This window comes from Leucoraja erinacea, chromosome 9 (genome assembly GCF_028641065.1).
Source record: "Leucoraja erinacea ecotype New England chromosome 9, Leri_hhj_1, whole genome shotgun sequence".
Classification (NCBI taxonomy): domain Eukaryota; kingdom Metazoa; phylum Chordata; class Chondrichthyes; order Rajiformes; family Rajidae; genus Leucoraja; species Leucoraja erinaceus.
In genome coordinates, this window is record NC_073385.1 from 17,453,898 (window position 1) to 17,468,602 (window position 14,705).

General features: G+C 44.5%; 1 protein-coding gene across 1 annotated transcript in view; it reads right to left on the reverse strand.

The window, feature by feature from the left end:
* The window catches only part of rps6ka5 (ribosomal protein S6 kinase, polypeptide 5), a 177,949-nt gene that overhangs the window by 97,596 nt on the left and 65,648 nt on the right, over positions 1-14,705 (reverse strand). Inside the window, exon 3 of the mRNA XM_055640220.1 lies at positions 11,803-12,021. Within this exon, the coding sequence (XP_055496195.1) occupies positions 11,803-12,021 (219 nt within the window). The remainder of the gene's footprint in view (positions 1-11,802; positions 12,022-14,705) is intronic.

Consider the following 14,705-nt stretch of genomic DNA (forward strand, 5'->3'; position numbering starts at 1 on the left):
TGACATGGCAAATCTGTGAGGATGAATTTCACATCAAAATGAAAACAGATGTATTGCATAAAAAAAGCAGCAATGCAGAGATTAAGCATTAGGTTGAACATTGATTTTACTGCTTTTTCTATTCTACCATGCACAGAAACTAATTTTTCATCTCCTTCAAGAAGCTGTTTTGGTGTTACTAGGTCCACTTATTGCTCATCAAACTTTAGGTCATCTGGCTTGTGTCAAATTTTGTTTGATTACATTCCCGTGTAACGTTACATTCCAGTGTGACATTTTAGGACATTTTGGAGCATTAAAGGTGTTGCACAAATATTTCATGAAGGTATTACTTTAGTAGTGTCTCATGTACCAAGATACAGTGAAAAGCTTTGCCTGTGTGTCTTCCTGGCAAATCACACATACGTACATCAAGGTAGAGCAAGAGAGAGGCAAAGAAATATAGTAGGTAGACAAAAATGCTGGAGAAACTCAGCGGGTGAGGCAGCATCTATGGAGCGAAGGAAATAGGTGACGTTTCGGGTCGAGACCCTTTAGACTGATGTGAGGATGGGGGGGGGGGGCGGGAAGAAGAAAGGAAGAGGCAGAGACAGTGGGCTGAGGGAGAGCTGGGAAGGGAAGGAGAAAGCAGGGAGTACTTGAAATTGGAGAAGTCAATGTTCATACCACTGGGGTGCAAACTGCCCAAGCGAAATACGAGGTGCTGCTCCTCCAATTTACCGTAGGCCTCATTCTGGCCATGGAGGAGGCCCAGGACAGAAAGGTCGGATTCGGAATGGGAGAGGGAGTTGAACGGCAACTAACTGAAAGGGTGGGACGCCTAAAAGCAAACTCACCGAAAGGCCGCTCTGCCGAAACGCCAACTCACAGAAAGGCTGCGTCGCCTACAAGCCGACCCACTGAATGGCCACTCTGCGGAAACATGATGTCGCCGGAAGGTGGGACTTGTCAGCGATTGGTCCTGACCCCCCGCGTCCATCACATCACTGGCCGGGGAAGACGGGAGGGTGGGGGTCATTTTCCCAGACAAGCCATAGGTGACTGGGCACTCTGAACCCGAGCACCACGTTGTAAGCGGCCGAAGGAGCGCATCCCTCGGGACAGCCCCCACTCTCCCACGGCCACGGCCGCCCTCCGCGTCGTCTCCCCCGTGCGGCCGCACTGTGACGGGCTGTGTGTTGGCAGCGCCGGGTGGAGCAGAGGTGTGGCACAGGCTGGTCCCTCTGCCCACCCAGAGTCACTGACCGCGATGGACCCCAACCCCCACATCCCCACCCCCCCCTGACCCACACACGGCACCCACACCGAGTGATTCACCCCATGTTGAAATATCTTCACGAGTCTTCCCGTGCTTACCTGCCGTTAGCGAGTCTTCCCGAATACCTGCCGTTAGCGGTACGAACCGCTAAGCGATGTTCCCAAGCTCCGAAGTACCCGCTACGTTCATTCTCCGTGCTTACCATGAGTTTGATCTTTTTTTAACTCGGGAGAGCTCTTGGAATGAACTCGTACCGTGGGATAGGGCCATTATTATTTGAAATAGCATGTTGGGATATTGCCTCAAATATTCCATCAAAGATTCAGTATACCTGTTGTACTTGTACATGATTTGATTGAACGCATGATTCTAGTGGATAGCACAAAAACAAAGTTTTTAACTGGATCTTAGTACATGTGACAATACCTCTGGCAGTGCAATTTTTTTTTTCCGTATTGCCATGATGCCACAGCCCAAATTTCATGCCTCCGTGTCTGGACTAGAACTTAAACTCCCAATCCTCTCCCTCAGATGGAGCAATGCTGCAAGCTGACAAAAAAGCTGGCTGCCTGACAGTACAACTAATCATGTTGCCATCTACAGACTACCGCCAGCGTTCAAAATTAATTAGTCTACTTATCTATATTCGGGATCAGTAAGCACACTGAGTTCTGAGGAAACAATACAGCAAGCTGCTCCAGTTAATATTTTTTTAAGAGGAACAGCATGGAGACGGGCCTTTAACGAACACGCTAGCATCCTGCCAGAAAATAAGCAGAGCATAAGCTAGGGTTTTTTTTTTAAATCTCTTCGGTGTAAATTACTTTTTATATAGATATAAATATTCCATGACAAAATCTCCTTAATTATTTACACATCTATTGATCTGTATTAACACATCTTAGCTCATAAACATTGGCCCCCTCAAAATAGAAACCAGGGTGTGAATTTCCTGCAAACATGCTGACTCGACTCGTAAAATTGCAACCAATTTTAAAAGAAACGCAAGAGCACCTGGAGCCACTTCGATGAGGTGCAAATCAACTAATCCAGAAGTGTCAAAGTAATACTCATTCTAAGAATCCTGAAGGGGCTGTCCCACTTGGGCGACCTAATTGGGAAGTTTAGAAGGTTTTAGGAGAGTTTGAAAAAATGTAATGTTGAAGACCTCCTTCAACTATGAAGAAGACAAGACCTCCTTCGACTATGTTGAAGACTAGCTTCGACTAACTTCGGGAAAATTGGACACCGAATAGTGGAGTCCTGTAGGCGGCGCGACTCTCGTCAGCAGCGGCCTCTGCAGCCCGTCCGCGTTTTTATTATTTTTTGTCTATGTTTCTATGTAGTTTTTGTTATTTTTTGTTGGTGTGTGTGTGTGGGGGGGTGGGGGTGGGGGTAACTTTTAAATCTCTCCCTGCACGGGAGACCCAACCTTTTCTTGTCGGGTCTTCGTTGTCGTTGGGGCTGTAACGAGGAGCGGCCTCCAACAGGAGAAGACCAGGGACTCTGGTGCCGTCGACTCGCCTCACCGTCGCGGAGCTAGCCGAGTCCAGAGCGGGTGGAGCGGTGGTGGAGCGCTGCTGCTGCTGCGGCCCGACCTCCGGAGATTCGGAGGCTGCAACTGCGGGTCTGGCGGACGGCGGCACCGGGAGCCCGCGGGTCCCTGGAGGGAGACCCCTTTTCAGGGCTCTCGCAACGGCGACTTCTCCCGCCCGAGTTGCGGGGTCGAAGAGCTCCTGGAGCGGGGCCTGACATCACCGCCCCGTGCGGCTTGGAATGGCCGCGGGACTCTGCGAGCGCACACCGGGGGCTCTAACACCAAGACCCGGTGTGCGACCTCGCACCACCCGGCGTGGCTTTAATGGCCGCGGGACAATCGCCATCGCCAGCCGGGGGCTCTGACTTTGACTGACATCTGGGGGGGGGGGGGGGGGAGAGTGCAGTGGAGAGATAAGTTTTTTTGGCCTTCCATCACAGCGATGTGATGGATGTTTATGTAAATTATGTTGTGTCTTGAGTCTATTTGTTTGTAATGTATGGCTGCAGAAACGGCATTTCGCTTGGACCTCAAGGGGTCCAAATGACAATTAAATTGAATCTCTTGAATCTTGAATCTTGAGAGTAAAAACGACCTCCTTCGATCTCCTTTCGACTATGATGAATACTATCTACAACTACCTTAGACTACCTTTGATTACCTACGACTAACATGCCGACCTAACACAACCTACTACGACTAAACCTACGAGTAAAAAAATATCAATTTTTTCCATGGACCTTTTTTAACTCGCGGGCATTTTTTAACATGTTGAAAAATATGCCACGACCTACCTGAGGCCTCGAGTACTCCTCTACCGATCTTGGAACATGGGGGTCATAAATTAACTTCAGGAGCTTTGTTACTCACGAGGACAAAGCAGGCAGGCAGCAGCTTGTGAAGCAGGCACTGAACCAATGATTGTTTCAGTAGCAGTTACAACCAGAAGAAAGGTCAAACATCTTAAGGGCCTGTCCCACTAACGCGACTTTTCAGCGACTGTCTTCGACCTTCAAGCTCGAGGGCACTCGCCTGAAAAACTCGCCTGGATCGACTGTCAGCAATGAAACCGCGAGCCGGATCGACCGTCTGCACACACACACTCACATCGCAAAGGCGGGGGCCAGGGAAAGCGGGGGAGCGCTGCCTGAAATTCACACCTGTGATGAACAGGAAGGTAAAAGACGGCTGGCACAGTTATGGTAAGTCCTTCATAGAGCGCGGAGAGGGGGTGGGGGGAGAGAAGGGGAGAGGGGAGGGGGTGAGAAGGGGGGACTATTTACCTTTTTTTTCTCAACGAGTAATTACCTACGATAGCATTACGACCTCCTACTACCTCGACTAAAGCTACGAGTAAAAAAAAGATTGATTTTTTTCCATAGCGCCCATTTTTTTTACTCGCGGGCATTTTTCAGCTTGCTGAAAAAAATGCTGCGACCTAACTGAGGCCTCGAGTACGCGGGGACTACTCTCGAGCATGAAGGAGAGTTACATAGACCTAGGACCTCGTGTCGACCATGCTGCAAGTATGAATCGAGGGCAAACTCTTCTAAACTCGCAAATTAAGTCGCCACAGCGGGACAGGCCCTTTAGTTTACCTTAATAGATTTTTTTCTTAACTTACAGGATTGCTACAAGGCAAGAAATTTTTAACAATTTCAAATGTTTTGTGGAATTTCTTCTGGACATATGAACAAATTGTAACAGGACTTTCCACACACCTGAACCCACAGATGTAAATCATAATATTTTATGGCAACGTTAAACTGAGAATTTGAACAATGATTTACAGCAACAAAATATTTAATGAACAATAATCAACTTTGGAAAGATGAATCAAACTAAAACATCTTTGCCTATCTTTGATAAATTTAACCATTCTCAATCAAAAGGCTGCCATAGCAATTACAGATATCAAAGCAGGGCGCTTCAAGGTGTTGACCATAGTCTTCCAGCCGATAGATTACTGCCCTCCCACTCCTCGATAAAGAGTGGTGGCTGAGACACACTATTGTTCCCATACGCACCTTGTGCTGGGCACCTTAACAAGTCCTTTAATCAGCCTTTCATGATTATAGTCCAATACACTTTGAACCAGAGAAGTGCAGGAAAATAGGAAGTGGCCAGGCATTGAGTTAAGGGCTTGCCGATGATTGATGAGCAAAACTGCTTCTGAACCAGGGCTGCTACTGGCCTTGACATGATAAAGAGTCCCAAGTTGCTTTGCGAATGCTTTACGTTCCTGCAGCTTTGTGTTACCTCACAAGTCTATGGCACAAAGCGATGCTGAAGGCAGCAGGGTGCGTGGTGCATGCAGTCCACACTTCCGAGTCCTTGAAATACAACTCTGGTAATCAGCTCATTGGACACAATCAGAACCTCCAGGACTAGTTCACAGAACCACCACAAAAAAAAACCTCAACCTACATTGGAAGTTTCAACCAATCTCTGCTGCTGCCAGTTGACATACTGTGCTTTTACAATGCAGCCAACACCTGCTGCATTTGTTCTCTTGTAGCTCTGTTGTCTCTGTGCATATTTGTGCATTGCAGAATTGGTGGTGGCATCTGTAAGAATCTCTGTGTTACTACCGATAGATTCCAGAATTCTCAAACACGTCGGCAAATACCTCTTCAGAACTGCTGCCTTTAATCATACCATTGGCTTAGTGGATATCTTTCTGCAGATTATTCCTCTACCGCTTTTGAATCTCACTGCTGGAAACCAGAGAACTCGCCAGGATGTACTTGTTCTATCCACGAAAATGCAGCCACACGTCGTAGAGAGACGATCTTCGTGATGGCATGATGGGGAGGTGAGAGGTCCACAACGTTGCGCAGCTCCGGCTTTCCTACACCCCTTCATCTTCAATGGGGCAAAATTGTATGATAAAGGTGAGCTTTGCATTTCCCGAGTTTATGAATAGCTATTCATCCCTCCCTCACCACCCAATTCTCTTCCTCCTCATCAAGAGCAACTATCTTCATCTGCCTTGACTGTGGAATGAAAATAAATATTAGCATTGGTGTCTTCGCTACCACTAGGGTGCCTTTGAAGGAAGGGATGATTTGATACTTGTCCTGAGAGAATGAGAGAGCACACCAGAACAGGTTGTCACCTGTGATGTTAACTCTCCATCTTCCCTATTCCCTTCTATCCGTTCAAGTTCTAATGTAGTAGCACGTGGAAATATTTTTAGCAGACAACTTGGAACACATCTCTGTAGGAAATTCCAGCCATGTATATTTTTGAAAAATCAATACCAATTGAAACTTTTACCAGGATAAACAGCAATCGGATGAATAAACTGGTAATGGACTGGACAGAATCTTGGAAGTTAGGTATTCAGATCTTTTGATTGAACAACACTTGCAATGTCTTCAGCATCACAAATTGTTTGAAAGCTCTTTCCAGCTGCTTCTAGTAGTGGAAGATGTGTTCCACTAACAAATGCTCTCAATTCCATTCTTCAGTGAAGATTTGGTGAGTGTTGAGAGCAATATAGTGGGAATAAATAACCAAAGTGGAGGCTCTCTCCGCCACTTGTTTATCCACGATAAGGATTGTATTGTAATTTGCTTACAGAATTTTCACATTCTTGGTACGGGCTTTAGATTCCAAGCAGTGCGACCAAATTAATGGTTCGATGCCAACTTTTGTGGTATGAGAAAGAGGAATATTGCAGGCATGTCGTGAATGAGTGCATTCATTTACTGCTAATACTACTAGTCTTGGCCAGAGAAATGCCGCTCCCGCGAGCCATTAGTGACAGAATTGTTTTTGGTTTGTACATCACACATTTATTCGTTTCATGGATTTGATGTTTATTATCACAAAACATCAAACTCTCTTGCGAAAACTGTTGTTTTCAGAATTTATCCGAAAAGTGAGTATCTACGTATTAACATAATACCATGCTTCAGTTGGACCCATTTAGTTTAATTTTACTTCATACTGAAACAAAAGAAAGTTGTATTACATTTTAGCAATGGTCCCAAAGGGGGAGTTATAGAAATAGCCTAACCCACTAAGAAGGATTGGAGAAAAATATGTGTCTATTAGACTCAATACAAAATTGGCCAACAGGAACTTGCTTTAGTTCTTATGAAGCACATACACTCAAGCGTCAAGTCTGTAAGAAAGGTTCACATCATTCAGATAGACACAAAAAGCTGGAGTAACTTAGCGGGACAGACAGCATCTCTGGAGAGAAGGAATGGGACGTTTCGGGTCGAGACCCTTGGCTGAAATCTAATTTACATTCGCTATTAACTGTTAATTATTCATTTTCAGGATGTGTGGATCTCTGACAAGGCCTGCATTTAATACCCTAGATGGTGATGAGCTATCTTCTTGAGTTGCCGCAGTCGTTCATGTGAAGGCACTCCAGCAATGCCAGAAATCTGAAATGGGAACAGAAAATGCTGGAAGGGTTCAGCTTGTCAAGCAACACTTATGGAGAGAGAAAATAGTGTTAGCATTTCATGTTCAAGATCCTTCATCAAATCTGGGAAAGTTAGACAACAAATTAGTTTCATGAGGGATGAGCAGACAAGGATAAAGGGAATGTCTCAATAGGCTGAAAATACGGTGGGCTGAGTGATCTTGTTGTTTGAGTTGAGTTGTTTGATGATAGATTCATTGGAAAAGAGGGGGAGGAGAGAGACAGAGACAGAGATAGAGACAGAGAGAGAGAGAGAGAGAGAGAGAGAGAGAGAGAGAGAGAGAGAGAGAGAGAGAGAGCGAGAGAGAGCGACCAGGCCATCCACACAGGTGTCTCTTCTTCTGGAAACATGGCTTTCCCTCCACCACAGTGAACAAAGCCTTTGAAAACATTTTTTGTACCTGTTTCCTTTCCTGTGACATTTTTCCTCATCTCAGTCCTAAATGGACTACTTCTTGTTCTTAAACTGTGACCCGTGGTTCTGGACTCCCCTAACATCAGAAACATTTTTCCAGCATCTAGCCTGTCTAATCCTTTAAGAATTTTGTATATTCCTACAAGATTCCCTCTCATCCTAAATTTCAGTGCCCAGTCGATCCATTATTTCATCATATGACAGTCCCGCCATCCCAGGAATTAACCTGGTGAACCTACGCTGCACTCCCTCAATAGCAATAATGTCCTTCCTCAAATTAGGAGACCAAAATTGCACACAATACTACAGGTGCGTTCTCACCAGGGCCCTGTACAACTGCAGTAGGACCTCCTTGCTACTAAACTCAAATCCTTTTGCAATGAAGGCCAACGTGCCATTAGCTTTCTTCACTGCCTGCTGTACGTGCATGCTTAATTTCAGTGACTGATGTACAAGCACATCCACCTCTCTTTGCACCTCCCCTTTTCCAAATCTGACACTATTCCGATAATGTGTAAGAAAGAACTGCAGATGCTGGTTTAAATCGAACGTAGCCACAAAATGCTGGAGTTTCGTGTCGAGACCCTTCTTCAGTCTGATGTCTGAGGAGTGGGGCTACTCCGCTGACATCGGTCTGAAGAAGGGTCTCGACCTGAAACATCAACCATTCCTTCTCTCCAGAGATGCTGCCTGTCCCACTGAGTTACTCCAGCATTTTATGTCTACCTTCCATTAAGATAATAATCTGCCTTCCTGTTCTTGCCACCAAAGTGGGTAACCTCACCTTTATCTACATTATACTTAATCTGTCATGCATCTGCCCACTCACCCAACATATCCAAGTCACCCTGCAGCCCCATAGCATCTTCCTAGCAGCACTGCTCACACTGCCACCCAGCTTTGTGTCATCCGCAAACTTGGATGTTTAATTCACTCGTCTAAATCATTAATATATATTGTAAATAACTGGGGTCCCAGCAGCCTTGCGGCACACCGCTTGTCACTGCCTGCCATTCTGAAAAGGACACGTTAACTCCTACTCTTTCCTTCCTGTCTGCCAACCAGTTCTCTATCCATGTCAATACCCTACCCTAAATACCATGTGCTCTAACTTTGCACTGTAATCATTTAGGACACAGATGTGGAAAAACTTTTTCACCCAGACAGTTGTGAATCTGTGGAATTCTCTGCCACAGAAGGCAGTGGAGGCCAATTCACTGGATGTTTTCAAGAGAGAGTTTTGGGCCTGTCCCACTTAGGCGATTTTTTAGGCAACTACAGGTGACTAGTTTGTCGCCATATGTTTGCCATATGGTCGCCGGTAGTCTCCTCAGTCGCGCAAAAAGTTGTAGCATCTTTGTGGTTGCTGCTAAATTTTCGACATGTTGAAATATTTTTGGTGACAGTGGGTTTGACGCCAATGAGCGTAGCTTGACTTCTCCTGACGCAGGTGCCTTCGTAGGTTGTCGCCAGGATGACGTGGGTTGTCGCCAGTTTTTCGGCGACCTGCTACGACTATGACAGTCGCCGGCAGTTGCCTATAAAAATCGCCTTGGGACAAGCCCATTAGATTTAGCTCTTAGGGCTAAAGGAATCAAGGGATATGGGGTAAAAGCAGGAACGGGGTACTGATTTTGGATGATCAGCCATGATCATATTGAATGGCTCAAAGGTCCAAATAGCCTACTCCTGCACCTGTTTCCTATGTTTCTATCTAATCTTAATTGCATATCCTTTCAGTCCTTTCTCCCTCATGCATTTATCTGGCTTTTTCTCTTTATTATTCTGCTTCTGATAGCAAGCTTCACAGTTCAACCATTCTATGGTTAAAATGTTTTTTCCTGAATTCCATTTTGGATTCCTAACCTTGGAACTAATGAGGACCATCTTATTGCATTGGAAGGAACTGCATATGCTGGTTTAAACCAAAGGTAGACACAAAAAGCTGGAGTAACTGTTGATACCCGAAACGTCACCCATTCCTCCTCTCCAGATATGATGCCTTTCCCATTAAGTTACTCCAGCTTTTTACGACCATCTTATTGTTACGATCCCCAGTTTTGTATACCACCACAAAATGAATACTTTTGCCATGTCTGTCCCAGCAATAATATTCTTGTTCATATCTTCATCCGCTTACAAAAGGTCAACAATGGACAGAAACTCAATAGTACACAAGCTTCATTGTGCCTCTACAAGAGGTATTTTTATAGCAACATGATGTTCTCAAAATGGCAGTGTATACCCGCAAAGAACAAATAGACATCAACATAAAAATTCCACCAAATGCCAGCAAATAGTTCTGGAATTACAGCAAATAGGATTTAGGAATTAAGGAATTAAGAGTTGGCATTAGGAATTAAGAGTCCAGTTACTAAATTAATCAAACAGCAAATATGAAGGGGGAAAGTACATATACAACCGTCTCTCTTCACAATGCTGCTCACTGTACACATTATGACAATTAACGGACTGCATTTTGATTTATAACTATCTTGTGTAAACAATGTCACATGATTCGTGGAGATGTCTGACAGAAATCCTTTCACAGTATGCAGGGTTAAAATCATCAGATTTTAAAAATACAGAAAAGGCCCTTTGCTGACCCTAATGCTTATCTATGATATTCTAATTTCAGATTCAGATTCAGATTCAGATTCAATTTTAATTGTCATTGTCAGTGTACAGTACAGAGACAACGAAATGCATTTAGCATCTCCCTTGAAGAGCGACATAGCAAACGATTTGAATAAATAATAATAAGTGTCCGGGGGGGGGGGGGTGGTGATTGGCAGTCATCGAGGTACGTTGTTGAGTAGAGTGACAGCCGCAGGAAAGAAGCTGTTCCTCGACCTGCTGGTTCGGCAACGGAGAGACCTGTAGCGCCTCCCGGATGGTAGGAGGGTAAACAGTCCATGGTTGGGGTGAGAGCAGTCCTTGGCGATGCTGAGCGCCCTCCGCAGACAGCACTTGCTTTGGACAGACTCAATGGAGGGGAGCGAGGAACTGGTGATGCGTTGGGCAATTTTCACCACCCTCTGCAATGCCTTCCGGTCGGAGACAGAGCAGTTGCCAAACCATACTGTGATGCAGTTGGTAAGGATGCTCTCGATGGTGCAGTGGTAGAAGTTCACCAGGATCTGAGGAGACAGATGGACCTTCTTCAGTCTCCTCAGGAAGAAGAGACGCTGATGAGCCTTCTTGATCAGAGTAGAGGTATTGTGGGTCCAAGAGAGGTCATCGGAGATGTTGACTCCCAGGAACCTGAAGCTAGAAACACGTTCCACCTCCGTCCCGTTAATGTGGATGGGGGTGTGCGTGCCGCCTCTAGACTTCCTGAAGTCTATAATGAGCTCCTTGGTCTTCTTGGAGTTAAGGGCCAGGTTGTTGTCAGCGCACCATGCTGCTAAGTGCTGGACCTCCTCCCTGTAGGCCAACTCATCGTTGTTGCTGATGAGGGCAATCACATTACACCTCCTAATTTTACACCTCCTAACATTACACCTCTTAATTTGCCTACATTAGGCTTTTATCTCTCTCACTCTTTCCCTATCCAAGCACCCATCCATGTTGTAATTGTATTAGTGTCCATCACCTCCTCATGCAGCTTGCTCCAGGTACTTACCATTCTCGGTGTAAAAAAACAAATCCCACAGATCTTCAGCAATGTTGCTCAATCCAATGGGATGGCAATATAGAACATAGGAAAATAGAGAACCGCAGATACAGGTTTGCAAATAAAACAAAGTGCAGGAGTGACTCAAGGGGTCGGGCAGCATCTTTTGAGAACATGGTTAGGTGACGAGAGAATCTCAACCATGATAATGGGCCTCAACCCTATTCCACCCAGGAGCAACCACTCAGCGCGAGATTAAGTTTCTTAACAGAAGTATGGATTCTGTGGACAGACTGACTTAGTTATTGCCAATACTTTCCGAAACGTCACCACTCACATTGACATTACAACATCACTCACACAGAGGTTTCCACATGAACTGATTACAACGTGGGTTAAATGCCAGAGACAACTGCATAATTGCACTCAAGAGAAGAAGGGAGGAGAACAAAATCTGATAAGTTTAAAAATAAGTGAAAGCTATAAGTGAAAACAGGTTTAAAAATAAGTGAAAGCTATTTGTGAATGTTACCTAAAATTAGATGAAGTTTTGTATCTGTCTGGAACGCATAGTGTAATGTGACAAGGAAAGGTGACTGCCGAATATGTTCCAACACTTGACGCTCTGTCCTGGTGTGTTCTGCCGTCTTTGCTTTTTGAACTATTGTTGCCTTTTTCAGAACCTTCATGGCAAAGAGCTGTCCGGTGTCATGGCCGCTGATTTTTCGCACTAGAAATACTTTTCCATAAGCTGGAAACAGAATAAAAGGCATTGAGGTTAAGAACATGCAATCAATTCATACAGTCTGATACAAACGTAACACAAATGCGCACATTACCTCATAAGTAAGTAAGTAAATAAACTTATTGGCCAAGTATTCACATACAAGGAATTTGTCTTGATGCTCCGCCCACAAGTAACAACATGACATTTACGAGTGACAGTTACGAATGACTCAGAAAACACTAAACATTAATAATAATAAAACATTAATAATAAAACACCATTGATCAAGCATGTGAACCAACAAAATACCAGATCAAAGGGAGGCTACAGATTTTTGGCTGTTGAGCAGAGCAACTACTCGTGGGTAAAAACTCATGAACAACTAATACAAATTCTCTCAGGTAATGCACTCTGTTAAACAAAACGGTAGGAATTTTATTTGATGAATTTAAAACCCTTTTTAAAATAAAATGTTGCAGCTGGTTTCAGCCACTCATCATCAGGAATAGTTCCAAATCAATAGAAGGGTCATCTCCAAGATTTCCGTGGCTAAGCTTCTTCCTTGGGTCACTGTTTGTTCCTTGCGTTCTCTTGATAAATTATATTTTTTCCAGAAAATAATTTTTACTCCTCATCTATATTCCAGTCCAGGCTATGTTTTAACTTGAACGAAAACATGTGCTGACCATTATTTTTTCTGATAGATCTGCACTAAGAATTTATTTTGACAGATTGATGGAGTCCGAGGTGGAATTAAAGTCGAACACCAAATGGGAATTCAATGCTCTCCAAATTTGAAAAGACCGAGGAGTAATTAGGATGTTAGGATGTAATCACAATCTTCTCATACCATCACTCAAAATATCTAAACTCTATTCTGTGATAATGTGCAATCCAACCTCAGATTTTCACTTGCTCTCCATCTTTGCCACTTAAAAGGCTCACAGTCATCTCCCTCAATAACTCATCCTTTGGATTAATTCACTTACTTGATTACTTCTGGACAGTGTATGTTGAAAGGCTCTACAGTGAAGTTGTCAGTTTTGAGGCCCAGGATGAAACCCAGGGCATCATACTATGTTTTACTACTACCTTAACATCATGATATCTATTTCTAATGAATGACCTCATTCACCAGTCAGGACAATTAAAAAATCCGATAAATACAACACACACATCCATCCAACAAACACCTGCACAAAGCAGGCCCCAAGTCAGTCACTCTCCTATGCTATGCCTGATTATCCTATCTTGTGCCTTTTGGCCTCCTTTGTAAAGCCTCGTTTGATTCTATTTCAACTGCTTTTGGAGTCAGCGAGCTGCAAGTCGCAATGACTCTGCCGAAAAATGTGCAGGTAGCTTCTGTACCTTTGTAAGCCTTGGTTCTTGATGCTCTGCTGATGGTAATCCTGCCGTCTATCTCCACTAATCCCAATCTTTTCCAAATTAGCTCTGTACCAGCCACCGCAGCCACACACCCCAACCTAACTCTCCTGTAACCTCATGTGATAGGAGTAGAATTTGGCCTTTCGGCTCATCATGTCTACGCCACCATTCAATCATGGCTGATCTATCCTTCCCTCCTAACCCCATTCTCCTGCCTTTTCCCCATAACCGCTGACACCCGTACTAATCAAGAATCTATCTATCACTGCCTTAAATATACCCACTGACTGCATCTACAGCCTTCTGTGGCAAAGAATTCCACAGATTCAGCACCCTCTGACTAAAGAAATGTCTCCTCATCTCCTTCTGAAAGGAACGCCCTTTAATTCTTGGGTTCTAATCCTAGACTCCGATTAGTGGAAATATCCTTTCCACATCCACTCTATCCAAACCTTCCACTATTTGCAAAAACCACATTGAAAGGCAAATAGCCTACTGTATTTGCACAAGGGCAATTAACAGGAACCAATTACCAGAAGCATAACTTTGATGTAGGATATATATCATTTTTTAAATCACACCTATGTGGTCACATAGGGAGAACATGCAAACTCCATGCAGGCAGCACCCAAGGTCAGCATCAACATAGAGCCCTGGAGTCAAACAGACCCATTGGGCCAACTCGTCCATGCTGATAAAATGCCCCATCTTAGCTAGTTCCATTTAGAAACATAGAAACATATAAATTAGGTGCAGGAGTAGGCCATTCGGCCCTTCGAGCCTGCACCGCCATTCAATATGATCATGGCTGATCATCCAACTCAGTATCCCGTACCTGCCTTCTCTCCATACCCCCTGATCCCCTTAGCCACAAGGGCCACATCTAACTCCCTCTTAAATATAGCCAATGAACTGGCCTCAACTACCCTCTGTGGCAGAGAGTTCCAGAGATGGCAGAGAGTTCCATTTGTCCGTGCTTGACCCATATCCCTCTCAACCTTTTCAATCCAAGTACCTGTGCAGATGGCTTATCGATGTTGTACCATTGACCCCAGGTTTCTGCAGCTGTACTGCAGCTAAACACGGTGTCTTATGGACAATAGACAATAGGTGCAGGAGTAGGCCATTCGGCCCTTCGAGCCAACATCACCATTCACTGCGATCATGGCTGATCATCCACACAGTACCCCGTTCCTGCCTTCTCCCCATATCCCTTGATTCCGCTATCTTTAAGAGCTCTATCTAACTCTCTCTTGAAAGCATCCAGAGAATTGGCCTCCACTGCCTTCTGAGGCAGAGAATTCTACACATTCACAACTCTC